General features: G+C 44.0%; 1 protein-coding gene across 1 annotated transcript in view; it reads left to right on the top strand.

Annotated features, from left to right (window-relative positions):
* AFAP1L1 (actin filament associated protein 1 like 1) overlaps window positions 1-27,879 on the top strand; it is a 79,354-nt gene that overhangs the window by 24,489 nt on the left and 26,986 nt on the right. Inside the window, exon 2 of the mRNA XM_044454582.1 lies at window positions 25,584-25,712. Coding sequence (XP_044310517.1) covers window positions 25,584-25,712 — 129 coding nt within the window. The remainder of the gene's footprint in view (window positions 1-25,583; window positions 25,713-27,879) is intronic.

Raw genomic sequence — 27,879 nt, 5'->3', positions numbered from 1 at the left:
GGACTTCTGAACTTCAGATACTCACATCAGGGTAAACCATGTAAACAAGGAAGACCAGGGAGGCATTACTGCCCAAAATCCTGTTGAGGGTGTGTCAAAGGAAAACACCATTTTGTAGGAAAAGCACACTAAATCAATGGCTGGGCTGGTGGTGTTCTTTGCTCCCTCTTTTAAGTTAAGACTTCTTGCTGGGGGGTCTAATAATGGAGTTAGATAATAACCTGGGATCAAGCAGTTTGTGCACATTCTGCTTCCAAAAAGAATGTTTACTTTCTTGCTATAGTAAAGCATTTTATAGGCTGTTCCCATTCTTACATTCTTGAAGCAACTTCAGACATTTATTTTACTATGCAGGGAACCTTGTCTATGGTTTTACCATTTCTGTTGTAGGTACTCTTCTTCTCCCTCCCCTTTTCTCTAGCAGCAAAGCTACAGCCACCCTCAATTCTTTACCTGTTTCAAAACAGCAAACTACTGTTAGACTGGGACTTGGATGGGTGAGGTCATAACAGGGAGTGGAGTTGTGGGGGTTTTGTCTTGAAGGGTTATCTGGGTTGTTTTTTTTAAACAATGAAATAGCACTGCTAGACATGGCCATGGAAACCTGATAACATTCCCCCACGCACATATCCACACAACCCATATCTTAATTCCCTTCTTTTAAATGACTGGATTTTATGCCCCTCTTTCAAGGCTGATTTTTCAGGCTTATCAGAATAAGAACATTAATCATCCCACTCTTACAGTGATAAAAGCTCTGTGAGACACAGATCTTTTCTTGTTTTACCAAGAATTCTACATGATGAGGAAAGATTTCTTTTCTTTTAATCTGGACTGAAAAATGAGGCATATTGGTCTTTGATCTCTGAGATTGATGCATGTGCAGAGCAGGTTAATTCTTCCATGTGGTTACGCTGAGGGCTCTGTAGCTCTGGTTCATCTATTGTGACTTGGCTTTGTCGCTGCTTTTTTGCTAACAGAGTAGAATACCTGGAATGTATTGTCTGTCCGCATGTCTGTCAGGACAGAGTTGCTAAGCCCAGTCAGTGCTGGATAGTCTTTCCCTTTCCGGTGTCCCCAGAAGCTTTGGACTCCAACTCCCAACATGTCTTATCATTGGCCATGCTGGCTGAGACTGTTGGAAGTTGAAGTCCAAAACATCTGGAGGACAGCTGGTTGGGGAAGACTGCTTTAGGTTAGCCCCAGCTATTATTATCTCCTGCTTATCCGATGACAGGGCTGCTGTTTGAGGAAATGCAATGGAGTTGCCATGAGGAACCTGCAAAGAAGATTAACCTTCCCATAGCTAAATCCATCTACACTGGGGCAGAGTCACATTTCTCCCTGCAAACATGTTGATTAGTTTGTGGGTGCATATTTGTTGCCGTGTGCCATCAAGTCATCTATGACTTATGGTGACCCTATCAATGAAAGCCCCCTTAAAATGTCCTATTCATGACATCCCTGCTTAGCTGTTCTAAGTTCAGGGCTGTGGCTTCCGTTATGGAGTCAACCCATCTCATATTTGGTCTTCCTTTGCTTCTGCCTTCGACTGTCCCAAGCCTGGTTGTCTTCGCCAATGAATCTTGCCTTCTCATGTTGTGGGCTGTATGCTTACCTCACCAAAACACATTTCCCTGTAAAGATGTGATACTTGAAGGGGGATGTATATATGAAAGCTGCGTGCTGGGGAGCAGTGGCCAGTTGTGGGACCCTCATGGTGTCACTGCTTGCAATGCCAGCCAATGAAAGAACGCTTAACTCAGCCTGCTCCAAACTGGTGCCCTCCAGATGTGTTAGGCTGTGACTGGACAATGGCCATTGTGACTAAGATTTATGGGAGATGTAGTCCAGTGCATCTGGAGGCAACTGAACTGGGAAAGGCTGGTTTAGCTCATGGATCATCTATCTCTAGCTGATTTAAATGTAATTATTATATTCCTAAAACTTCCATATCACTCTGATTTTTGAAATAACAGGACAGCTTAATAAAACAAAAGTTACTATGTGTCATCTGAAGGCCAAGAGAACCTCTCTAATGGTTTAGTTTTTAAACTTAACTGTTGCAATAGAATCAAGATTGGGCCAAGAATAAATATGACAGCCATTGACCTGTACAAACAATTAAAATTTGCCTTCGCTCATTCAATTAGCCCTTATCGGTGCTATCAGCTAAAGATGTAATTGAATCATTGACTTCTTCTGAATTTTGCTTTCAGCCTAGTCTCTTGCATGGCTTACAGCTGTGCCTGTAACCCTTGGATAGGATTAATGGCCACAACTGTGGAAGGCCTGGGGTGTTGTGAAAGCACAGGAACATTTGGTCTGAAAACATGGCTCCTGAACAAGGCTGGCTGTTGACTGACTCTGCTGCAGGGCGCCAGCTACTGGAAGCCCTGGGCCGTATCTGATGGGCTGCCCACTGCAGCTGCCACTCTAAAGGCAAAATTAGTGCCAAGGGGATGACATGAAGGGTAGGAACAGACTTTGCCTTCAGTAGAAGGGTGATGAAGAGCTGCCCCACCTCCTCACTTTCATGCCAAAGTGATTTTCATGGAAAACTATTGGCTGATCTGTGCTCGGACACATTTAAATTATTTTGAACCATCGAAGTGCTTATATACATTCAGATGGAGACAAGTAGGGAAGAAAATCCTGTAGGAAGACTTGGACTGGGCAAAAGGGTTTGGCAGGGCTTTGAAGCACAGTTCCATACATTGAGTATGTTTTACCAACAGACATCTGACTCTGAATGTCTTGGTCATTGCTTTCCTTTGACCAGCCCCTTATGCATATTTCTCTTTTGGTCCAACCCAAGTGGCTCCGTGAGATACGAACAGCAAAGCACGTATAATTTCTATGGCACTTTCACTGCATGCTGCAAGACAATGGACTACTACAGAGGAAGGTAAACTGTTGTATTCTGCTAGCTGGAATTCCAGCCAACCTGGAACACAAAGGAACAATTCTGGGAGAGCAGCGTTTCCCTGCAGCGGAGAACTTCCGAGGGCTCTGTAGCCTGTGCTTTCCCATTGAAAATAATTTATGAATGGGACTAGCTTGTTAGACCTGTTGGCTAAGGACAATGAACAATGATTGAGGTTCTTGAAACATTAGCTTGTCAAGGAGAAAACAGTGACCAATATCCCATAATGGCACCAGGACTGAAGTAATGAAGCCAGGAAAATGGGTGAGAGCCGACTGGGGATGGCTGTGGTATTTGATTTCATTTAAGCCATTGGCCAAAGAAGAACAATGTTTTAAAAGCAAAATTAAAGTGTGGATTTCAGGCATAAAATGAGGTCCGTTTTAATTGTAAGAAGAGGAAAGGCTGGACTCATCCTGCCTCTCTGATCTAGATTTTGACTTCCTAAGTATATTTTTAAAAAAGAGGGCCAATGCCATTTGCCTCAAATTTAACTGATATGAGTAGGTCCAGTGCAGATTAAGGAAAGCATCCATTTTCTTGGGAGGTTTTGATGCCACAGTCCCATAATTGTGTGTGCAACTGGTGGGCAGGCTTCAGAGCTGCGAGACTGACTTTGTTTTTACTAGAATCCTGAGGTCTAGCAACTTGAGCCTGGTACAAAAGAATGAAAGCATTCTGAATGAAAGCATTCTGAGTCAGGGAATTTGTTGTGGGGTGTCAGAGCTGACCTGAATTCACAGTTCCATATGGAAATCCACTGCTGTTCACCCCACGCTTCCCTCATTTCAGCAGCATCATTTAGGGCAGAGATGGGGAACTACTGTTGCCACTGCAGCATCAGAGACAGGGTCCCCTTGAATGCCAGTTGCTGCACAACATGAACAGGGGCTGCTGTGGTTCTGGTTACACATGCTAGGATCAGAACTCCAGGCTAGATCAGAGCGGTGCATGGCCAACCCAGGACAACCCTCCTTCTGTTATGTTCATACAACTCACTGCACACACGATCACAGTTTTCTCTATTTCTGGGTCTGGTTTTGACACCTTGAAAGTCTTCGTATCTTCTCGCATAAAATCATACAGAGAGCTGTGTCTGAGAGGCAGTATAAAATGTGATAAGTAAGTTTAAAATGAATCTGGCAAGTGATTTGCTGAGTTGCTTATTCTAGAGCCCGTTCATACACAGACCTCTTCAGCTACATCTATACCATGAATATCCTATCACCTAAATAAATTCCTCTCTGGATTTGCTGCTTCTTCTGCTTTGTGATGCCTCCGTCTATTTATGAGTTTGAAGCAGGAGAGGCGGAAATGCTCTCCCTAAAGCTTTGTTGTGCTTATGTCCTCAGTAGGCCTCCATTTTAGGGCAGCTGATTGTCTTGAGGCCTGAGCAAGGGTAACAGGAAGTGTTTTGTACATGTTACAACAATGGTCATTCCCCACCCCCTCCCTTTTGGCCTTCACCTGGAGCTGGAAGGAAATGTATGTAATGAGGAAGGAAGAGAAGGGGTGTCAGAGCTTCCAGTTGTGAGCGTCTGTATCCCAAAGTCTGCAAACAGGGACATAGGATACATGAAGGCCCTGTGGATACAGAACTGGATGATTATGTCACAGACCAATCTAATCTTTTGTCCTTCCTTCCTCCAAACTCTATTCCACTATGTTTAGATAAAGATTCTCATTTCGGGATTTTAGACTGCAGTGATGTACTCACTTATTGGAGAGAAAGGCCCACTGAAGTTAATGAGATTAACTTCTGAGTAGATATAAGGTGGGTGCAAACAACCTACACCAGGTGGGTTCACACATCATGCTAACCCATGTTGGCAAGAAGTCACAGCAAGGTGGATATTTTACAGACAATGCATGGTGCACCTGACAGATGATCAGACTTGAACATGGGCTCTTTACCCCCGTGGTCCTCCAGATTGTATCCCCAGGGATGTAGTAACTGAAGCTGCCTCATCCCCTCTCCCTGCCATAATCACACAAGCAAATTTGGTTTGCTATAGCTCAGCAGCTCTCAACCTTTCCTTCACCACAGACTCCCTTTAAATACCTTTTGTGGTCACAGACCACCAAGACTTAACTCAATATTTAAAGCACTAGACTGCATCAAATATTTATTTCAATTTTCTGTGAAGGGCTTTCAAATTTGGAGAGAAGGGGAAATAAGTTAATCTTTTAATGCACACACTTCTATTATAATATCTGTATTGCAATGATTCCATACAAATTTCAAATAGTAGTATCAACACTCCTTTTGCTCAAATGGCCCATTTCATGGTATTTTGATGTGCTAATTTCGAATTTGATGTCAATTTTTACATTAAAATTGGAAGAAATTTTTTTGCAGTTCTTCTCATCTCCTCCCTTGTTTGTCTGTGTTTAGTCACGGTATACTCTTGTTTATGGGTCCAAGGCCACCACTTGGAGGAACAGACATCAACCCCATTGTGGCCCTAAAGAGGACTATTTGGTTAAGAAAACGTCTTTAAGCGTCTTTAACAACTCATTAAAGTGGGTCCCACCAGCCATACTAGCACCAAAACTACAACCACATGGAACCACTAATATGACATACGCAAATTAGTCACATGAAAACAAAAGCGAGAAAATGGTATAAATATAATTTTACAGGTTTTATTTCATTTAACAGAAGCTGTTGGGGAAAGGGGAACATACTATGTTTGTATAATTACAACTCATTTGTTTACGCATTCATTCATTCAGATTTAACTGCAAAAAACCATAACATTTCTTCAAGCCTTCTTGGACCCCGTGACGATATTGTGGCCCCCCCAGGGGTCCACAGACCACAGGTTAAGAACCACTGCTATAGCTTATTTCCTCTTTTAAACTTTGTTTTTTCTGAAATTGCCTTTTGTAAACTTCAAAGTGACAGTAATGACAACCATTCCCAAGAGGCTGACATTGGTTGGCTGTCCCTTAAAAGAGAATCACTCCAAAATTGTGCCTTTCAGGGCTTGTTTGTTTACCTAGCCAGGCTTGCACAACTGTGCAGGAAAATGGAAGAGTGCAGCACCCTTTTTTGCTGACAGTTGCCTTTGAAAGCTGTTGGAAGTAAAGCAGTTATTCAGGCAGGGCAGAAAGGGCAGTTTGGACAGGTAAGTAAACTGAGGACATATGTATGAACACTTTCCAGTGGTTCTCCAGTAGCAGTGTGCAAGTGTATCACAAGTTCATCTGGACTGTGTTGCACTCGCTGCTGCTGCTGCTCATACACACAGGAGGCTCCTCTGCACACACACAAAATATTTCCATGACAAGCAAACCAGGGAAAGCTCTCGGAGGTGGGGAAAGAGAGTACCAAGGAGGGAGGGGGGACACGCTCTGCCACAGTGCAATATTTTGCTAGGCAGAGCTTGAAAAGCAAGGCTGCTCCCAAGCTGAGGAATGGCAGCATTTTGGCCTCTCTTGCACAAAGACTCAGCAGCACTTTTCAACAAGCCATGTTGAAATTGGTCTCCCGAGTCTGTACAACACGATAACCCATTATGGGTAGTACAACCCTAGAATAAGTCTCAGGTTGTCAAGGTGGCTTGTTGCCAAAAATTAAACCCAAGCTAGACATGTTGGATTTGGATGACTCAGCCCTGCATGGCCAGTTGCCCACAGTGGGATGTCATGGCATGCAAACCAGATCACAGACAGGTTTGCAGTTTCTGAGCAGTTTTCCTACGTTACATTTGACTATGTAACTAGCAAAGGTTGGTTAGGGAACCAATCTTTAGATAACTTTATGTGGTATAGAGTTGAATATGGCTTTGCACTACCATGTTTCCCTTTGGTCTTGCTTTATTTGTTGATGTTTAGATAGAATAGGATAGAATAGAACCTGAGTGTGGAAACAGGAAGCATGGGAATATCCTACTGCTGTGGAAACACAGGGACTGCTTACCAGTCTGGAAGTAGATAAGCGAGCAAAGTGCAACACAGTGGTGGCGTTTTGCACTAGAGTAAATCAGCAAAAAGACAAGGGCAGTCTACACTTGACTATTTCTTACTACCACAAAATTCAAGGAAAAAAACACTGAATACTTTACAGGTTTGGAAAATGTACACATTTGGAGAAATTCAGAGCACCAGGAAAGCTAGCACTTAAAATAATAGACTATCATTGTTATTAATTTCCTTTCTATACTGCCGCACAGCTAAAACTCCCTGGATGGTTTACAACAGTCACATAAAACAGACAATAAAATACAATAAAATATAGAAAATCAGAAATGCATTAAAAGTTTAAAATTGCTAAAACCAAGCAACAACAAAGAAAGACTCAGTAAAATATCTGGGATGGGCCATGCCCTCAAGTTCATGAGTGTCCAAATATGCCTTGAAAAGCCTTAAGAAGGTCATCTTAACCTGGCACTGAAGAGGTTACAAATTTGATGCCAGTTGGGCCACAGTGGGGAGGTTGTTCCTTAAGCAGGGAGCCACCTCAGAGGAAGCCTTGTGGCCACGCTCCGCGTTCCCTTGGCATTGGCACTCCGAGGAAGGCCCCAGGATCTGAGTGCAGTGGCCAAGCAGACTGCAGCTGGGAGCGGTGCTCTGACGGATTGTGCTCCTAAGCATGAGGCTTTATAGGTTAAAAACTATTAAAATAAGGCTGGTGCTAACATGTAAAAAATGAAATTACATGGCAGCCATTGCAGAAAAGAGAGGCGGCCAAGGGCGCCTACTTCACATGGGACATGGTTCAGTGGACTAAGGAGAGTCCACTGAAGAGTCCTTGCCACCTGCTCACTCCCCGCACACTCCACACACGCACTTTGATGTGGAGTTAATTTCCTCTAAAGGATGCAAAGGTGCCCTTTGATGGTTTCCCTGTTCCCTTTGAGGCTTCATAGTTCTCACTGCTGCGGCTACTGCAATTTGTTGGCTCATGAGCCTTGCATCCTAGAGGGCGGAGGTCAAGTGGGCAGAGTCCTGCAACTGTGGGTTACCTCATGTCTGTTGTGGGAGAAAAGTAAAATAAACTAAGCTAAACCATTCCGTTCTCAGAGCTCATCTAGTCAAACAAATAGAAATGCCTTAGATAAATAATAAACCTAACCAGAGTAGCTTTCCCCAGCCTGGTGCCCTCCGTATGTCTTGACATGACTTCCACCAGTCCTAGCCAGCACGGACAATATGTAGGAATCCTAATAGTCCCAGTACACCTGAAGAACACCAGCCTGGAACCCCAATTTGGCAATGGCTGCACTAGAGGTGAGGCCAGCATCCGCACCCAGCATCCTTGGGCAGCTACAAGGGCAGCACAACTTTGGCAGAGCCCTGCCTTGGTCCCTTACAGCCTTAAAAAAACCTGACTGGGCACTCCAAGCCATTCTTTAAATTGTCCAAAATGGCCTGATCAAAAGTCACTCTGGGGAATTGTAGGGATCCAGAGCACTGCTCGGAGTGTCAGCCGAGTCAGCGTGCCAGGTCCCAATGGCAAAGGCGGGGGTGACCCTCTTCCCAGGACTCCTCCTACATCTGGAGTTGTCCATCACTGGTGGCTGTCTTCCTTTCATTCACAGCTCTTTCATTCCACCTGGCCACCTCTGTACAATTTTGCAAAGTACTGCTACTGCCTCTAAGTTCTCCTGTTTTTCAGGAATAATGTTAATGTTTGTACAGCTTATTGAGACTTCAAAGTACTATATGTACCTTGTCTTGATAATCTGTCCTCATACTGAAGTCTGGGAAATGATGGAGCGAGACATAAAGCTTCTCTTAGGCTACCTTTTGAATTTTTGGCAGAGGTAAGATCTGAAATGAGCCCTTCCTGGTTTGTAGCACAATACCTCTAAGGGGACGTACAAATGTAGCTCCCTGCCAGCACCTATGTGGAGTTTTCTGCTGAAGGTAAATTCTATTTTCTCCCTTGCTCTGCTCTGCTCTCCACTCCACCTCCATTCTTATAATGATGTGTGCCTAGTTCTAGTAGAGCTCTTAGCAGACTTTTGGCTTAAAGATAAATAAAATAAATAAAATAAAATAAAATAAAATAAAATAAAATAAAATAAAATAAAATAAAATAAAATGTGTATTCAGTGCCTTCGGGGGTGGCATGTGTGGCTACATTGGTTAATTTAATTTGAAATACTACACAAAGCAGGTGAAAAGGGATTTGGGAAGAAATCATTCACCTCCCCCCCTCCAAAAAAAACAAGCTTTGCCCACTGGTTAACAGCCGTTAAATGCAAAGCCAGGTTCCATGCATCACACAGCATAACTTCGGAGCTTGCGTTGTCTTGCAGGAGACGCTTAATCCCACACTTGTCTCCTTAATCCTCCATTTGTCAGTCCATGTGTGCACATACCAGTTTGTGTGTGCATGCAAAGGAAGATGCATGGCAACAGTATATGCAGCCAGAAAGCACAGATGACATTCAATATGGGTTGTGCTATTGACCCAGTATAAAGACTAAGCTGCAGTTGTTCTGAGCTGCTCCAAAACAGCAAAAGTATAGTGAAATGCACAGTTAGGAAACTGATTTTGAATTTTAACCTTCTTTACAAAAGGGTTGAAAGAGCAATAACCCATCAGAATGTTTGATGTGGTTTTACACTAGCTTGGCTTACATTATAATAGTGATGAACATAGAAAAAATCTCGGAGATCGATGGGTTGCAAAGAGCCACTAATGTTAATAATAGGCATTTCTCAGTGGGTCCATAATGATTCCATCACTTGGACTTCTGTGAGAGGAAATATCACTGTAGAAATAATGCTTGGGCATAGTGGCGGTGAACCAGCCCACACTAGACAGTGCCGGACACTAACCTTCTTGCTTCCTGTTTAATAGATGCTTCAGATTCCATATTCGAAAGCACATTTCTAAGCACGTCTGATCAGCTGTGTTTCAATAAATTAGCATATCACATCTGCAAGGAACTTGAGGGGTACCCTTGTGAAAAGTTGTTCAGGGCAGAGTTTGCCTTGTTCATTGAGTAATTTGAACTAAGCTATCTTGAGTGTTGAGTGATTACATCTTGTGGTCCTCCAGAGGTTGTTGAACTACAACACTCACAATGTCTGACCACTGGCCATGCTGGCTCAGTTGGAGTGCCACAGCTTCTCTAGCCTTGGATCAGATAGACCCAGGAAGGATAGCTCCTTGACACTCACAGCATGGTCTGACAGGAGATTTACAGAATGCACAAGACTGAAGAACTACAAGATAGGAAGGTGGCAGGAAAGAAATGGATAACTTGCTGTTATGGCTACAAGCAAGAAATGTGCTTAGATTCACTGTGAACATGGAGTTTGAAGTGTGTATTAAAATTGAAGCCAGAAGGTTAGTATAAGTCTATGTAGGCTGGATCACAGCAACTATATCCAAACGCTATTCCCACTATAATATTTTCTCTCACAGAAGTGACCTGAGCTCTGCTCAGTTCAAACACTACTTGTTGCCAGAGTTGAGTTCCAAGAGGAAGAAGGTTCTCCAAATATGCAGCATAAATTAGGTGTATGTGGTACTGCTTTTATTTTATCTATATCTTGCCTTTGCACCAAGGGAATGGTGCTCAAGGGAGATAACGATAATGGGACACAAAACAGTAATCAAAGAAATTCATTAAACCCTCAATTCAATGTCTGACTGATTGGCAGCTACGAAGTCAATACGAAACCTTCCCTGAAACCCCGGAGTAGTTTTTCACTTTTGCTTTTTATTAATAAGAGGCAAATGAATGAATAATTGTACATGCAGAATTTTTTCAATGAAATAAAATGGCCAGGCAGCCTGCTTGAAATATGAGAAGAGAGAAGAGGCAAGGCTAATGGCCGAGAGGTTGTTCACTTTGTTGGTATGTACAGCTGTCCTTTCAGTTACAAAAGCGGGGAAGAAGCTGAGGGACCCACTGTAAGTCTTCCTTTTTCTATTCCATCTGACTTTCTCCTGAAATGCTCTGAACATACTAAAGCATAATGTAAAGGCAGGGTATTAGAGCAATGAATATTATTACATATATATTTCTGGCCCAGGCCAGTTTATGTAAACATCTGGTTGGAAGAGGAGAAGGTTACCACGGTTGCCATGAATCTTTATCTATGTATTGCGTAGACAACCTTTCTAATAGACTTCAGGAGGTTTCCGCCTTTTGAAAGTACAATATATGGATATGCTTAGGTCACTCCACTCTACAATGTATGGGATACACGAGCTGATTCTAGACAGCATTGCATAGATCTATGTGGTTACTGAACTCATTCATGGATGGACTGTGTGACAAGAGATGTGCATAAGAATATGCAAGAGCTATGCATCTGATGTGCACAGAAAGCTTTTGCACCAGCTCTGCCTCCTGGCCTGCCAGATTCTGTGGGGCTCCAGTTATTTCTATCTCCAGCCGCTGTCAGTATTTTTGAAGTCAAAAGTTGGCAACTCCAAGGTGTAACTCTCCCTGGAGGTCCCCAAACCCCTTCACTGGGGTCTGCTATCTTTATATCCACCTAAGCTGAGGATTTCTTATTTAGCTTGGCCCTGGTGAGGGAGGAGGAAACAGACGGCTCAGGGAGATAAAAGCGCATCACTGCAGGCGGCAGGAAAAGGGTTACGATGGTTGCATCCTGAACATGCTGTGAACTGGGGCTAAAAACCTGTTCCCAGCAACAGAAGACTAGGAATCTCTGGAAGCAAATTGAGGGGAGGGGAATGACAGAAGGATTAAAGGCTACCTGCGTGTATATTTAGCTTTGTTAAAAAAAAATCCTAAGTCCTCTTATGTATGTCCTTAACATTAATCAGCTTCTCTCTCTCTTACACATGCCTGCACATGCAAGCACGCACGCACGCACAAGTGTCCACACGGGTCGTTCCATGTGGAAGTTGCTCCCATGCAGGATGCGCATGGGGAGGGTGGGGTAATGCGAATGGAAGGGGCTCTTGCTTGCACCTCCTGCTTGTGGGCTCCCCGCAGGCAGCTCACTGGCCACTGCGGGAGCAGAATGTCGGACGAGACAAACTCTTGGGCTGATCCCGCATGGACTTAAGAATACAGGGAAAGCCTTGCTGGGTCAACGCAGGGGTCCATCTAGTCCAGCATTCTGCTCACTCAGTGGACAGCACGCCACCCATGGGACCTCACAAGCAGGATACGAGAACAACAGCTCAATATTGCCCAAGCTCCCCATCAACTGGTTCAAATGGGCATATTGCCTCTGATCATAGAGGTAGCATAGAACCATCAGGACTCGTAACCATTGCTAGCTTTCTCCTCCATGACTATGTCCGACCCCCTTATAACGCCCCTGAATTGGTGGCCATTTCTACATCCTGTGGTAGTGAATTCCATAATTAACTAAGTGCTGTGTGAAGAAGTACTTCCTTAATCTGTCCTGACTTTCCCACAGATCAACTTTATGGGTGATGCTGTCTCTACGATGATTTTCTCTTTCTCCGGGTCATGCGTATTTCTGGATACTTCTACCATGCCTCCCCTTACTTCCCTCTTTTCTAAACAATTCCAGGTGTTACAACCTTTCCTCATAAGGGAGTTGCTCCAGCCCTTTGATCATTTTAGTTGATCTTTTCCTCACTTCTCCACCTCTACAATATCCCTTTTAGGTGCAGTGACTAGAACAGTGCACGGTATTCCACGCATGGTTGCACAACTGATTTATATAAGGGCAGGGTGATCTTGGCCATTTTACTTTCAATTATTTTCCTAAGTATGCCTGACATGGAATTTTGTGACATGCCTTCTTCACAATAGTCACACACTAGGTCAACCTTTTCATCAAGCTGTCTCCAATAGCAGCAAGACCTTTTTCTTGGTCACACTGCCAGCTCAGATCCCATCAGCCTCTACTTGATGCTGGGATTTGTTGTCCCAGTGTACAGCACTTTACAGTTGCTTACACTGTGTAACATTTGCCACTTGGGTGCCCATTCTCCTGGTTTGGGGAATTCCTTTTGCAACTATTTGCAATCCCCCTTTCTTTTATTTATTTCTCTGTTTTATTGTAAGTTGTTTTATTGTTGTTATTTTATGTAATACTGTTCTTTTATGTAATATTGTAATCTGCTTGGAGAGTCTTTAGACTAGTATAGTGGAATGTAAGTTGAATGAATAAAATAAATAATAAATTTTAACTACCCTAGATAATTTGGTCTCTTCAACAAACTTTGCCACTTTACTGGTTACTCCTAATTCTAGATAATTTATGAATAAGTTGAAAAGCATTGGTCCAGATCTCTGTGAAACCCCGCTGTCTACATCACTTCACTGGGAGAATGTAACTTTTAGTCCTACTTTCCGTTTTGCTTTACTTTGCTTTGCTTTGCTTTCTAACCATAAGAGGCACCCCCACCCCTTCGTATTCCATAACTGCTAAGTTTGCTCAGACCTTTTGGAACTTCCAAGTAAACAATGTGTAGCAGATCGTTCCTGTACTCATGTTTATTGACATCTCAAAGAACTCAAGTAGGTTAGTGAGACAGGACTCAACTTTGCAGAAATTAGGTTGATTCTTTTCATCAGTGCTTGACCTTCTCTGGGCTTACTAATTTTATCTTTAATTATGCTTTCAACTGATTTACCCAGAATAGATGTCAACTGACCTGTCGTACACTGGATCCTGTCTGATCCCTTCATTGGCCATTCTCCAGTCGGTATTACATTGGCCATTCTCCAGTGCTCTGGTAAAAAGGCTGACATGAGGGATACTTCACATATTTTTATTAGAAGATCAACCATTTCATATATCATATGAAAGATGATATTTTAAAGAACTCTAGGGTGGATGCCAGCTATGCTTAGTGATTTAGTAACTTTTTTTTTCACTATGTTTGAGAATGTTGTCTTCTGTCACTAGTATTTGCCTCAATTCTATTGAAATCATCAGTTTGAGTGCAGGTTTTCATCCTCTGTCTTCAGTTCATTCAACTTCTCTGCAATCTCTCCATTCTCCTTCAGTACCCCTTTAACTCCATTGTCATGCAAAAGTCCAACTGTCTCTGTAGCTGATTTCCTGCTTCTGAGACAGACAGACAGACAGACAGACAGACAATTTGGCAGCCTTGATGTTTTCCGTGATGTGCTCCTCTGAATGCTTTTGGCATCCCTTATTGCCTGCTCACATCCTCTCTGTGCAAGCTCTTGATCCCTTTTGTTTTCCTCATGTGGGCAAGACTTCCATTTTCTGAAGGAAGCCTTCTTCTCTCTAGTAACTTCCTTGACCTTGCTTATTAACCATGGTGGTGATAGACTTGGTGCTACCCTTCTAATTTGCATTATACCTTCTTGCTGACCTTCTATTATTTTGGTTTGGAATAAACTCCAAGCATTAGAAGGGCTTTAAGCTTCTTGACTACCACTTTCAACTAGTTCTGTAATTTGAACAAACTTTCCTTTTACAAAGTCAAAGATGACCGCATTGGACTCTGTTTGGCTAATTTTCCACTCAAATATATATTAAACCTGATAGCATTGTGGTCACTGTTTCCAACTGGCTCCACAACCCTTGCATCTTGTACTGCTTCCTGGATGACACCATTGAAAAATAAATCCGGAGTCACCCACTCCCCTGGGCAGTTCCGTAACCAGCTGTGCTAGGGCACTTGCTTAGACACTGAGAGATGTAACTTCTTTGTTGTTGAGGCTCTTCTTACACTCTCATGTGGCCCTTCATACAAGCAGGGAGGGAAAATCTACTGAGTGATAAATGGCTCTATTTTAGCACATAATTCTGTGTAAACAGGGCCTCCAGATTTGCTTAGGAATGAGATGGGAGAGTGCTGTCATGAAGTTTTCCTCTTTGGCTCCCTCCCTCTTGCTGATGCCCTAACTGTGCTTCTTCCCAGTCTCTTTTCGGCCCCCGGATAGTCTGGACTCTGAGAGACAGACTGGGGCTCCGTTATGAGGAGGCCTATGTTGTTGTGTCCCTCTTTGTGAGGCATCACACATAATAGCCTTGCATGGTGTTGGTTTGCTCGCCTCACACAAGACAGATATTCAGAAAAGGACTGAAGCTCTTTTGTTCTGAAGAGACTGGCTTGGAGATGTGCCTTGTTCGGCTGGACCGCCCTCCTGACTCCCCATCCCCACCAGTCAGCACTTTGGAATTCCTGCTGCGGTCAGCACTGCTCAGATCCTGTTCCCTGAGGCCACACTTCTCCCTTGCACAAACTTAGAGCTTGCTGGGGGATGTACCTTCGTCAGGTTATGACTCAGAGCAAAGATTATCTGGCTAAAGTTTGTTATTACTGATGTGCAGGGACCACTGTTGGCCAACCATGAAGTGATGAGATTAAGAAGTAATTCCTACGGCTGTCTTGGCACACAGCAGCCGGTTGTGGGGGGGGGGGGCTTGAGGCTTCTCTGCTCAACATCCAGCTGCAAAGGCGGTGCCACTACATGCCCACGTGGATGCAGTTTCCACATGCAGATCCATGGCAGGGTTCTGTTTTTGCAACCTTCTCTGTGTGTGTCGACTTAAAGTCCTAACACTAGAGAGTGGAGGACAAGACCTACGCAGAACTGTTTGATGCTGCACCTGGCCAGCATGCCTGGCATTCCACGCAGAGGGTTGTAAGAAGGGGCAGTGTGGTGCAGTGGTTAGAATGTTGGACTGGGGCTTGGGAGACCCAGGTTCTATTCTCCACATATTCATGACAACCTCACATAGTCATGAAGGTTTCCACAGAATCCTGAATAACTCTGGGCCAGTCACTGGCTCAGCTTGTTGTGAGGATAAAATGGAGAGGAGGAAGACCAAATGGAGAGGAGGAAGACCATGTAACTGCCTTGGGCTCCTTGCAAGAGGGAAAAGCAGGATGCAAATGAGTGGAAGACCTTCTCACTCCACTTTTCACGTTGCCACATTTTCATTGGCAGAGTGTTTTGGATCAGGAGTTGGGAACCTTCACCCACTCCCCACCACAGGTGCGTCATCCCACTTTGTTTCAATGTCCCTTTTGAGATAAAATCACATGTGCAAAAATATATGGGGGGGGGGAAGAGTGGCTTCATGTCTCCTCCTCCGCCTCCCAACCACCATGTGTTTAGCCAAGACCCACAGCTGTTGGGTAGTATAAAAATAAACAAATACATAAATAAAATGCTGTGGCTCACCTGGCTAGATTCTGCAGTGGACCATCTTTTTTCAAGTTGCGCAGAATCCACAGACATACAGAGCACTTTTTCACTGCAGGGTGATGAGCTAATTCACATTAGTGCAACTGTGCCTTTGTGCTAATGTGAATTGCTGCAAGTAGAATGAAATTCTGCTTTAAAAAAAGTCTGATTCAATTAATGAGTAAATGACACCCCAGAAAATGCCTGATAATCCACAAGACCTGGGCAGAATTGGTCTAACACATTCGTACATCCCTAGCTTCAAGCCCTCCCTTTGGAAGTAAGGGCTGACACAGGCTTGATGTGGTGAGCACGTTTTCCCGTGCAGCCCCAGTCATGTATTGTTACATGTCCCCCAGTGTGAAGAGAGGAGGCATGTCTCAAGGCAGTAGGATCATTTGTGCCAGGGAGCATTAAGCCAGCTGCTTCTCTCCTGGGTTGCATCTACAGTTTATCCATTCTGTGTTACTAATTCTGATGCCCCTACTCTGTATCAGTCGGACGAAAGAGCTACATTGGTCATGTGGTACCAGCAGGACCTTTGCTGCAATTAGGAATGCAACACATCATCTCTATTGCAGGTGCATCTTATGATTTATGAACTCAAGCTTGCTGAGACCTGGGGCCGTGAATCTGTGCTAGAGATAGCCATGAAGAAGCAGCTTTAGAATATTGGGGCATGGCTGACTCCATAGCGAGAAACATCACCTCTCTGTCCTTTGTCTGCCTCCAGGCTGGCAAAGCTGAAGGAACCTACGGAATGGTCTTCGCTCACTGCTTAGTGCCATGGCCCCTCATTCTCCTTGTTAATGGAATTTAAGCAACTGCTGATTATCTGGAATTAAAACCAAGTGTTTTCCTTATGGTGCTAGAAAGGGAGGCAAACATGATAGACTGGTGGAGGGATGAAGAATTAAGTATTGGAAGAAAGTGTAACATGTAGTGCTGTAGACCGTTACACAGTGGGGACGTCTTGAGCCATACACCCATTTCCATACTTAGCCAAGTTAAACACTTGGAAGCACCATTAAGCTCAATAAGAGAGTTAAGCCTGCCTTTGACTCTGCCCTGTTTAAATCAATGAGACTTGAACGGCTTAATTTTGGCTGAATGCTCCCTTACTTCCTAATGGCCCTTGCGCTAAAGTCCATTTCGTAAACTGCGTATAGCAATCCCATATGCAGAGTTACATATCCGTCTGTTTCACAGGAAAGAAAGAGGCTTTTTATTTTTCCCCCCAATCAGCTAATAATTTGCGTGTGAACCCACCTTTGCTGTAGGATAGCAAGTGTGAATCTTAACACAGTTAGCCCGCCTGTTTAAGGAATCCGGAACATCTCACTATTTAATGCCTTGCTCAGTAAGAACAAAAGGCAGCAACACTAGGCAAAAAGCATTTCTTAGTGGAGGTAAATTCCTAGATGAATGTGTAAGCAACTAGATTTAAAAAAAAAAAAATTAAAAGATTTTTAATGGATTAGATGATGGAATAGGAAGAGGAGCAGGAGCATACCAGTCATGGGTTGTAAAAGTGGTTTGGTTTTGCTTTTAATCACAATGCCTAAAGCAAAATAGACAGCATACTAAGATTTACATGTATTTCCTGCAGTCCAGCTTCTTTTCACTTTAGGAAAATAGCATGACAACACCGAAGATCAGGACAGGACACCAGCTGGAGTGGAATGCTGGAAGTCTGTCAGACATTAGAATTAACTGCAGGAAAACTGCGCAGTGTTGAATGCACTAAGTCTCCTGTGTTAAGATAACATAATGAGTGTCTCAAAATCCTGCATCTTTCCCCCTTTGGATTCATTTCATTATTCAGTGCTTTTGCAAGCATCTATTTATTTTATCTGTGTAGAGTTTGATATACACCCAGTCCCCCACTTATGAACCTCCAAGTTAAGAACAACCCCAGCTTACAAAGGAGCAAACCTGGAAGGCCCACCCTGTCCTTGAGCAGCAAGCAGGCGCCCATGGGTGGCAAGCAGCAAGGAGAGGGAAGGAGGATGAAGGAAGGGAAGAATAGAAAGGGAGGGGAGGGGAGGGAGGGGAGGGGGAAACATGGTGAGCAGCACCAGTGAGCAACAAACCTGGAAGTAGAAAGCCTCTCCAGTGGTAACCACCTCCACCCAGCAGCACCCTGACCCTCCAGCACCAGGTCCATCTCCATCATCATCCAGTTAATGTGAGGCTTAATGATAGCTCAAGAAGCATTAACTTTTAATAATCTTTTTACTATTTTTCCTATCTTTTTAACTAAACTGTTTCAAGAACTGTACTGTCTACCTACACATGTTTGCAGATTCTCTCTCTCTTCAATTCCTGTAGTTACTTTATGATCACTGTATTTTTATCATTATTACAATGTTGTATTGTGTTTAAGATGTTTCACTATATAGGGAAGTGTTTCTTAAGTTTTATTTATTATTTTATCATTCCGATGTTTTATTATACATGGTGATTATGGTTTTGTATTGCATCTATGGTTTTATTGTTGTAACCCACCCAGGGAGCTGTGTGGCTAATGGGGCGGGTTAGAAATCCAATAAATAAATAAAGCATTTTATATGCTTTTTATATATGTGATCTGACTTGCATACAAATCTGACTTAAAGAGAGTCTCAGGAATGGAACTCATTCTTGACCTGGGGACCAGATGCAATGATCCTATAGAGTTGTTTAAATTATCTCAAAGAAATAAAAGAGCATCTTGCTCCTGATCTATTCAAACATTCAGAAGTGGATGATCTATAATGCACCAAGATATATTAGGCAAAGAGCCAGCTGCTTACTGGATTGCACTGAAGTGGATAATGTATGAAATGCCACCCATCTGCATAGATGGCACGAAAGCAACTGAGAACTGATCACTGCTGGAAAGAAAGACTGATCTGGAGAAATTCCCCAGCTCCATGCTCAGTAGCTCCTTCCCAGGGCTGCTGGGGAAATGTAGCCATGTGGTCCTAGAAGCCGAAGTTAGGTTGCTAGATAGGAGGTTGAAATTTAGGATTTCCAAGGCAGCTTTCCCTGAAATGCTAGCCGCCCCAAGCTCAAGCCTAGTGAAATAGGCAGAATGTCAGGATCTCAAGTTCTCTGCGTATTCACAGGTCCCAAGCTCTGCTTGAGCTCTCAGGATCCTGAGTGCCAGATTGGAACCCCAGAGAAAGAGCTGTGTAAGAGTACACTCTTCCCCCCAGAACTGGCCTCAGCAACACAGATCTCTCTCTCTGTTGTTGTGCCTGCCTCTCGCCTGACCTGTATCCTGCCTCACTCTGTATATCCTTTTCTGCCCTGTCCTGTCTTGCTGTGCTGTACATCCTGCCTTGCCGTATTGCCTCAGTGATGCTGGTTTTCCTGCTAGCTGAGCCTCGGCTCCTGTACTTTGGCCAACTCTTGCCATGTATCCTGCCTTGCTGTGTTGCCTGAGCAACACAGGTCTCCCTGTTTCCTGTAGTGCTTGCGTTCTGCCAGATTCTTGCTGTGTAGCCTGACGTATTGAGTATCCTGCCCAGTTCTTCTGCCTCCAGGCACATGCACCTCTGTTTGACTTCCTGTTTTTGGTCCTGACTTGTTCTCAACCATGTCCTTGTCCTGCCCTGATACGTACTTCTGGTTCCTGATCTCAGATTGCTTTGCATCTAGGACTTGGACTTGCCATCAGACCTTGCTATTAGACTTGCCACAAGTTCTGTTGCCCTGCCCCTGGTGACTCTGTCTTGTCTCCTGCCACCCATGTCCTGGCCCTGGGCCCTGGCACAGAGCAGAGGAGTCTCAGCACATGGAGGAGACTGTGCTGTTGGGCAGAGCAGACGGCTTTGGGTCAAGCAATACCTGTGCAACAGGGAAGGGCTCCAGTTCCACCAGAATGGAACTGGGCTGCTGCCACTTACTGTCAAAGGTAGCAGAAAAGCTTTTAATTTGACCCCCACAGGAAAAGTAAAAAGATTTGGGGAACATCCAGTTCAGGATAAACCAGCCCTCAGCAATGGAGGTGAAAATGTTTTTATTGCCCAAGTGGGAATTGCGCAGAAATAAATAGCAAGCATATATACTGAAATGTAGTACTAGTCAAAGAGGCCAAAAGACCAAATAATCATGGCAGAATTATAATTATTCTAATTATTCTAATTATTCTAAAATTAGAATAATTCTATTCTAATTTTAGAAGCTTCCAAACAAGGTTGTGGTACAGGGAGGTTAAGTCCTTTGTTTTAAGGGAGACATACAGAAACATGGTACAATGGAGAGAACTACTGGACATTGTCACCTTTGCATACAGACTGTAGGAGAGCCAAAGTAGATTTGAATACTTATTTATTTATTAATTAAGCACTTTTATAGGCTGTCCTTTATATAAATATCTCAGGATCAGAGTACCACTAGGATACCACTAGGATCAGAGAGCCAAACAAATCAGAAATCTGATAAGGGGAAGAATCCACAAAATCACTGTGAGAGATAATACCAGGCCCCGAAACTAATTTTGTTCTGGCCTCATGCTATCACCCACCAGGCCAAAATGCTTAGGGTGATCTTGAAATGAGGAAGGAAATGAGGGTGACATTAACAGGAAGAAGTGTCATAATGATGGGTGACTTCAATTTCTCTTGCAAGGGCATTTTGCACTTCAGACATTTTTAGTGTCCTCATCATCCCCTACTCATTGTTTAAAGGTTCTTTTGACAACATGGCCCTGCAGTTTCACTTCTCTATGTAACAAGCACTTCTTGCAACAGGTTGTGCTTTGCTTTGCTTTGCATACTTCAGATTAACACTTCCAGTCACAAGATAAACATGCTGGCTCCTTGGAAAGTATACATGGACACATGGGACCAACTAGAAGGGAGGAAACTCCAGACCCAATCATAGTGTAATGACGTTAGTTCAAGGTGTGACTGTTATTGAGTACATTGGAAATGGTCAACACAGTTATATCAAATGTTATTTCCATGTAAGTGTCCAGCTCTTAAATTTGACCCACATTCTCTGCTGTCAAAATAGGAAAATTATTTCTAAAACTGGGAATTTGTAAATGGTAAGATGAAAGGAAATGTCAAGTGGGCAACACTTTTCAGAATGTTTGCAGCTTACTCAAACTGCAAGTATGGAGGCTCAGCTAAAGCACATACTACAACTCAGGAAAAGTACCACCAAGTCCAAGAGATCATTGGTATGGTTAATAAATAGTGCTAAGAACTTATCTGGAAAAGGAACTTCCTTCAGCAAATGAAATTCTTGCCCAAATGAGTAAAACAAAAAGGAATGCAAACTAGTATAAAAGAAATGCAAGCAAGCAATAAACAATGCCGGGGGTGGGGGTGGGGGATTTTGAGGAGAATTGCCTAAAAAATTAGTCCAACTATTAAAAAAACAAAACAGAAACAGGTAACTATTGTTGGATTGATGTTGGATGGCAAGAGAGGTAAAGGAGGATGAGATTGCAGAGAAGTCAAATGAATTCTTTGCATCTGTCTTCACTGCAGGTATATGGCAGATTCCCATTCTTGAGACGATATTTTCATGCTTTCAGGAAGGAACTCCAAAGACTGATGCAAATACCCATGAGAAGGGATAAAACTCTAGACTTTATTGACAAATTAAAAACAAACAGATTATCAGGCTGAAGTAAGATTTATTGAAGAGTTGTTCAAGAACTCAAAGAATTTTTTGAGCTTCCATTTTTTAAAGAAAATCTAAAATCTTTAAAATCGGCCTCTGTGAAAGACAGCTGGAAAGGGGCTAATATAATACAATTTTTAAAGGGATCCAGGAAATTACAGGTTACTTATTTTAATGGCAGTTCAGGGTATACTGGTAGAGAGAGTTAATAAAGATAATGTTATCAAGCACACAGAAGTCTTGCTAGAGAAGAAACAGCATGGCTCCTGCAAAGGCAATCTTTTCTCACTAATCAAGAGGTTTCTTTGGCACTGTCTACAAACATGTAGATAGGAATGATCGGAACCGGCACAGACAAGGTCCCTCACCAAAGACTCCTAAGCAAACTTAGTATTCATGAGATAGGAGAGGCCCTCTTAGGGGTGGTAATTGGCTAAAGAAACAGAAAGAACGTCTGCCATTCTCACAATGGAGGGATGTAGAGCGTGGGGTCCACCAAGGATGCGTTCTGGGACCAGTGCTTTTGAACATGTCCAGAAATGATCTGGAGTTAGGGGCAAGCAGTGCACTGGCAGAAACTCATAGAGGATGAGACTCCCGATTGTTACCAGTCAGGATGGCTACCTAGTATTTCCAGAATCCAAAGCAGCATGTCCCTTTGTGCCAGCTGCTGGGAAACGTGGGCGGGATGCCTTCTCACGTGTGGGCTTCGGGGATGCATAGTGGCCATGAGACTGAGCTATGAGTCAGGAAAGTGCTGGTTCAAGGGTTGCCCTTGGCTCACCTGCTACTCCAGCCACCAATGCCTGCCATGGTCTTAAGCAGGGGTGTGCTCTCCGCCTCAGCACACCCCATCCACAGCGGGTGGAGGAGGAGGAGGAGGAGAACAACTCACTCTGCAGGGTTGTTGGAAGAATTGCAGCTAGATAGCACATGTGGAGTACTTTGAATGCTTGAACACTCACACCAAATGCTAGATATTGTTATGATTAGCTATCTTCTGCTTGCATTCTCTGTGGCAGCTGGAGCCTGCAGGAGTTGTATATAAAAACGTTTCATCAGAAATTGAGCCTTTGACTGGCATTTATATAATTCCGCAGTCCAACTGAAAAGATAATGCAGAATTCGACCTCCTGGAATCTGTTCTTCCGTCCTTCCGTTCTGTGTCTGGCCCTTAGAACTGGAAAGATGAGACACGTGAGGAAAGCCTGATACTATCTCAGAAGCCAAGAGGATGGCAGAAGAATTTTATTGATGAGGGGTTCAGTGCCCAGGGCTTCTTATTAACAGAAGTAGGATGAATTATATAAAATTATGCAGTTATGCATCAATGACATATTTTATGCAAGTCACAAGACTTTACTGTTCTTGACTTTAGGACAGTATCACAGCCCTTTTTTTAAAGTACATTTTAAAGATAGTGTCCTAATTCATACAACATAAAAAAGCAGGCTATGAACTTAGTGTGGGTTGTGTGTGGCTTGTTGAACCATGGATTGTTGCTAAATTGTGCGTTGTTGTGTTGGGTAAATCCGGCTGCACCAACAAACAATGGTTTGTTAACCATTAATAAACATGGTTCCATACCTAAGAACAAAACAAAGGTTCTTTTGTGGGTGTTTATGGCTAACAAACTATCCATTGTTAGTACAGCTGGGTCCATCGAACAGGACAACCCATGATTCAACAACTCGGACAGGATCATTGTGTTGTATGAACCCAGCCAGCCACTGCCATCTGTGTTACCTTTCAGCATGGTCATTATTTTCTCTTTCTTAATGTTTTCACCTTCACTCATCAGTAATCTCTTGAAACAAAAGGAAAAGCAGGGATCAACTAAGAGGCTGACTTGAATGCGGAAAAGTATTTCTAAAACATGACAAAAGAGCTGAGATTTAAGTAGCACTGAGGGTGAAGTGGCCTCTTAAGTAATACCCTTGTGCACAGCTGGATGTTGAGTTAAAACAGGCCCAGCTGGGATGCCTGTTCAAAAAATTAATTGCAGCCTCTTTACTTCTTTTATTGCTTGCATGATGCTGCTTCCCTTCCTCACCCACCACTGCAAAACATTTGGAAAATGTGTCATTTAATTTTGAGTAACTCTATTGCCCTGCAGCTGGCATGTTGCTCCCATGGGCTGTGCAAAAGAACAAATGAACCTTGCAGGGTGCAGATGAAGTGACCTCGTCTTTCCTAGCCAGTTGCTCAAAGACTTCCCTCCACGTTGAGCCATGAAAACACCTCTGCAAGTTCTTCAGGAGGAACATAGTAATTAAAGGATACAAGTTGTCAAAGCAATGAAATGGGTGGGATGGGAAGATGTGCCCGCGCATGCAACTGGCTGTGCCACAGCATTCTTCTGGGGAGATCCCTTCCTGCTTCTCCACTTCAGAAATTCTGAGAAAATAGGCACTCCTGGCCTGGAACATGTAGATACAGTCCTCATGGGAGAAAGTTTGCAGGAGGCTCCCAAAAGCAGTGCCATCAGGCTTTGATCTCCAAGGAATCTGTACTTAGAGATGAGTTATCCTGCAGCGTGTGGGAGTGGCTTTTCTAGAGGCATTTTTGTACATGCACCGAGGTGGCAACTGCCTAATTCATCTGAATAAAGGGACGTTGCTGCATCACCAGATGCCATCGCTGAAGATGCAGTTAAGCAGAGTGTTTCCGCTACAAAGAAGTCTTCATCAGCATTCCCACTGTCTGTTTGGTGCATGTGTCTGTCTTTTGCCCTTTTCTCCCCAAGCTCTGTGTGTGTGTGTGTGCGCGCGCGCACACACGTGCATGAGCGTACATGGAAGGATGGATGGATGGATGGATGGATGGGAGAGCTCTATGATCATGTGGTCACCTGGCACAGGTCCAAATGTTGAGTTGCATTATTAGTTATACTGCTTGGGGGCTTTGGAACTGGTTGGTTTCACTTTTTCAAACCTCCACTTGCTGGCATCCATAAGTTGTCTATCATTTTAAAGCCATCTCTGGTCACATTTTCTTGCTGGCGGAATAAGCCACAGGGATGTTTGAGGATTACATTTGGTCTGCATTTCAAAGTGACCCAACTTGATCTGCACTTCTTTGACTGATATGTAGGTAGAAACGCAGTTATGCATCTGATTTCTCACTTCTCAAAATGTTGTGATGCATCTCTCAAATTAAAAAAGGTCAAACTCATATTCAATGTTATTTTATGAAAATATGTCCAGAAAAGAGATTTTTGTAAGTGCATGCTTGAATGATAAGTATTTAAATATACTATGGCTTTGCTCAGAAATGCTACCAGTATTTTTGAATACGGTGACTGAGGCAGAGGCGACTGCCCCTTCCTCCTCCATTCATTCAGCCAGCAATCTTGGGTTTTGCTCAGTTTCCTCCCTGCCTGCTTTCTTTGCAAAATCCTAGTATGGTTCCCTGCAGCAGATGAAAGAAGGGGCAGGACAAAAGAATGAGCTGGAGAAACAGAATGGGAGGCACTTTGGCGATTGCAGCCTCTCTTGGACCATTATATAAACACACCTGTTCTAGGTGAGGACCAGGCAATTCTGCCCCAGTGTTCATAAAACCTGCCACCTACCCATTCCTCCTGTGCTTGCCCATCTTGTGTGTGCCATGCAGAGCTGATGGCCCAGCAGCACAGACCGGCATGGCCAGGCACCTGCCAAGGGCCCCCACCTGACTAGGGCTCCACTGCCAAGGGCTCCTTCGAGTCGCACGTCTTCATCACCAATGCAATCTTCCCGGTCGCTTGCCCCTCACTCTGCCTGAGACAGGAGTGGCGGTGAGAAAGAAATGACAGCAATGATGAGAGGACAAGGATCAGTAGCAGCTGGGTGGTGGGAAGGCGCACCGGGGGTCCCTCGTCCCAGCTCCCTGAAAACCCTGGGCCCAGGATGGATGGGGATGGCTGGATTCGTAACTGTGCTCTCCTTTTCTCCCTGCAGTGCTAGATCAGCTCCTTCCTGAGCTTAACGTGCTGCTCAAGTTGCTGGACCATGAATATTTGAGCTCTACCACAATGGAGAAGAAAACAGCGGTCTCAAATATCTTGCAGAAGCTGCAGCCCCCCACAGGTCAGCAAACCCTCCCCTCTGCCCATGATCACACATACCCTTTTCTCTTCCTTTCTTTCTCTGCTCTTTCCTGTTTGCCTTATTCCTAAGGCTTAGGCACCTTCTGCCTACAACAGAGCCTTCTATGGCCCCACAAACTTTGTTGTGGCATATTTCTGGCTATTGGCGGGCCAGCACAGGCTCCACTCTCGGCAGTCTGCTCTCTTTAAGCCAGGGTGGGCCACAGCCGTTTCTGGGCTGGTTGCCTCTGGTGTGGTGGTGCAGGCTGAGTAACTGGCAGAGCCTCTTCTTTGCCCCTTTAAGCATGATTTGCTCATCAGGAACTGAAGGGCTGAGGGATCTAAAGCACTATCCCTGCATTCAGGGAGATGTTGGAACAGGCAATGGGCGTCTTCTTCAAATGGTCCTGCAGACTCTCTAACAACCACTGGGCAGCAGCTACATACAGCGGATGAAGAACAAGAGCGCCTGCGAGTTTTCTCTCACAGGGGAAATAGCAGCTTTGGCACGGTGGACACGCTTGCTTGGGAGGCTATGCCTCTTCTAATCTGCAGTCTTGATCCAAATTGCCTCCTTGCCCCCGCCACCTCCCCAGCTTTTGTATAACGGTGCCCCGTGCAAAATCCTGTTCACTAATCCTGTTCTCCCCAGGTAGTCTGGCTTACCAGTGTGAGCTTACATTGTGTTGTTAGAGCCTGCAATCGCACAGGTGGAGCAGAGATCATCCTGCCTCCTTTGCACGCCGGAGCAGGGGAGGGAGGGAGAGGGAGACTGCAGTGCGCACACTTAGCGAAGCCATGCGTCTTCCTCCGCCTCCTTTCTGATTTTATGCTGTCCGCAACTGCAGTCCTGTAGCGTCTCCCATATCAGGTCCGGCACAGTCCCCTCATCATTCTGAGGATGATGGACACTCACTTGGCCCTTTATTGTGAGACACACACAACTCCCTCTGGTGGAGCGTGCCAAAAAAGGGAGTCCTCACGCTGACCTTGAAGAGCAGAGATAAACAAGTATTAAACAATAGCTGGCAAGAGCTGCGTGTACTGCTCTTTGATTTATTTGAGCCTTTGGGATACTCATGAACTTTCTTAATATTTATGATTGCTCCCTGTGCATGGCAGGTGAAATTGCAGGCTTTTGAATATGGAAACTTCTCCACTAAGTTGTTAGAGCCCAATATTTTCTAAGATGGCTGCTGCACTTACTGCTAGGGAAATAGCTTGATTCTGTAAGAGCAGCATATTTAACCTGCTAGGGCCATAGAGAGTGCTTCCAGTTGAGGCTTTTGTCACTCCATCTTCCTGTCTTGTTCATGGTTTGATACGGGGGATCCAAAGCTGAAGGATCGTCCTCTTAGAACCTTCCTGTGTTTTCCCACAGCTTCTTCCATCTTTTCTCTTTCTCCTGAGGAAGAATGGAACGCTGCTTAATGCCTTCTGATCTGCAGCCCTGGAAGCACCCCATGTATATATGCATATATATTAACACAGATGCCTGCGACAGCTTCCAGGCAGTATGAATATTTGGCCATGATGTAGCTGAACAGGAATTGCTTTGCTTTTCCTGTGGAAATGTGTGTTCCCAGTAGCCTTCCTGCTTGGCTGATTCCTGCTGAGAGGGAGGATTTCCATGAGAAGAGCAAATCATACTCTGTCATCGGGAAGCTTCTCTCTCATCTCTGAAATACTCAGCAGACTGCCCTATTGCTGTGCATCATTTGAAATTACTGTGTCATTTGATAGTGACTTTGCACTCTTGTTTGCTGCTTGTTTGGACAACAGTTCTTCACCCTCTTCCTAGCTGGATCTTTATGGGTGAATGAGGCATATTCTCCCCTTCCTCTTTTTTATGTGAAATCAATATGTAACCACAACCCATTTAGGTTGGGTGTATCTCTGAAGTTCCAAGAACAGCAACTGATTTGGGAAAAGCTGCTTACTTCCTGGGAGTTGAGAAAGCCAACAAAAAAAGCATTCATTACCTGTGAACTTTTACAGCTTTTCTGCCAAGCTTTGAGGCAGACCTCCAGGAAGCATATGATGTGATTGATATATCCAGCTCACCCAACCTCTGTTGAATCTGACATGTAACCATGACTGCATCTTCTATTTCCGATGATTCAGATCCACCATTTGCTGACAAAGTGGTTGCACTGACAGATGTGAAA

Source organism: Varanus komodoensis, unplaced genomic scaffold, assembly GCF_004798865.1.
Source record: "Varanus komodoensis strain SLA01 unplaced genomic scaffold, ASM479886v1 scaffold7_3, whole genome shotgun sequence".
Classification (NCBI taxonomy): Eukaryota; Metazoa; Chordata; class Lepidosauria; order Squamata; family Varanidae; genus Varanus; species Varanus komodoensis.
This window is presented reverse-complemented; position numbering and strand designations above follow the sequence as displayed.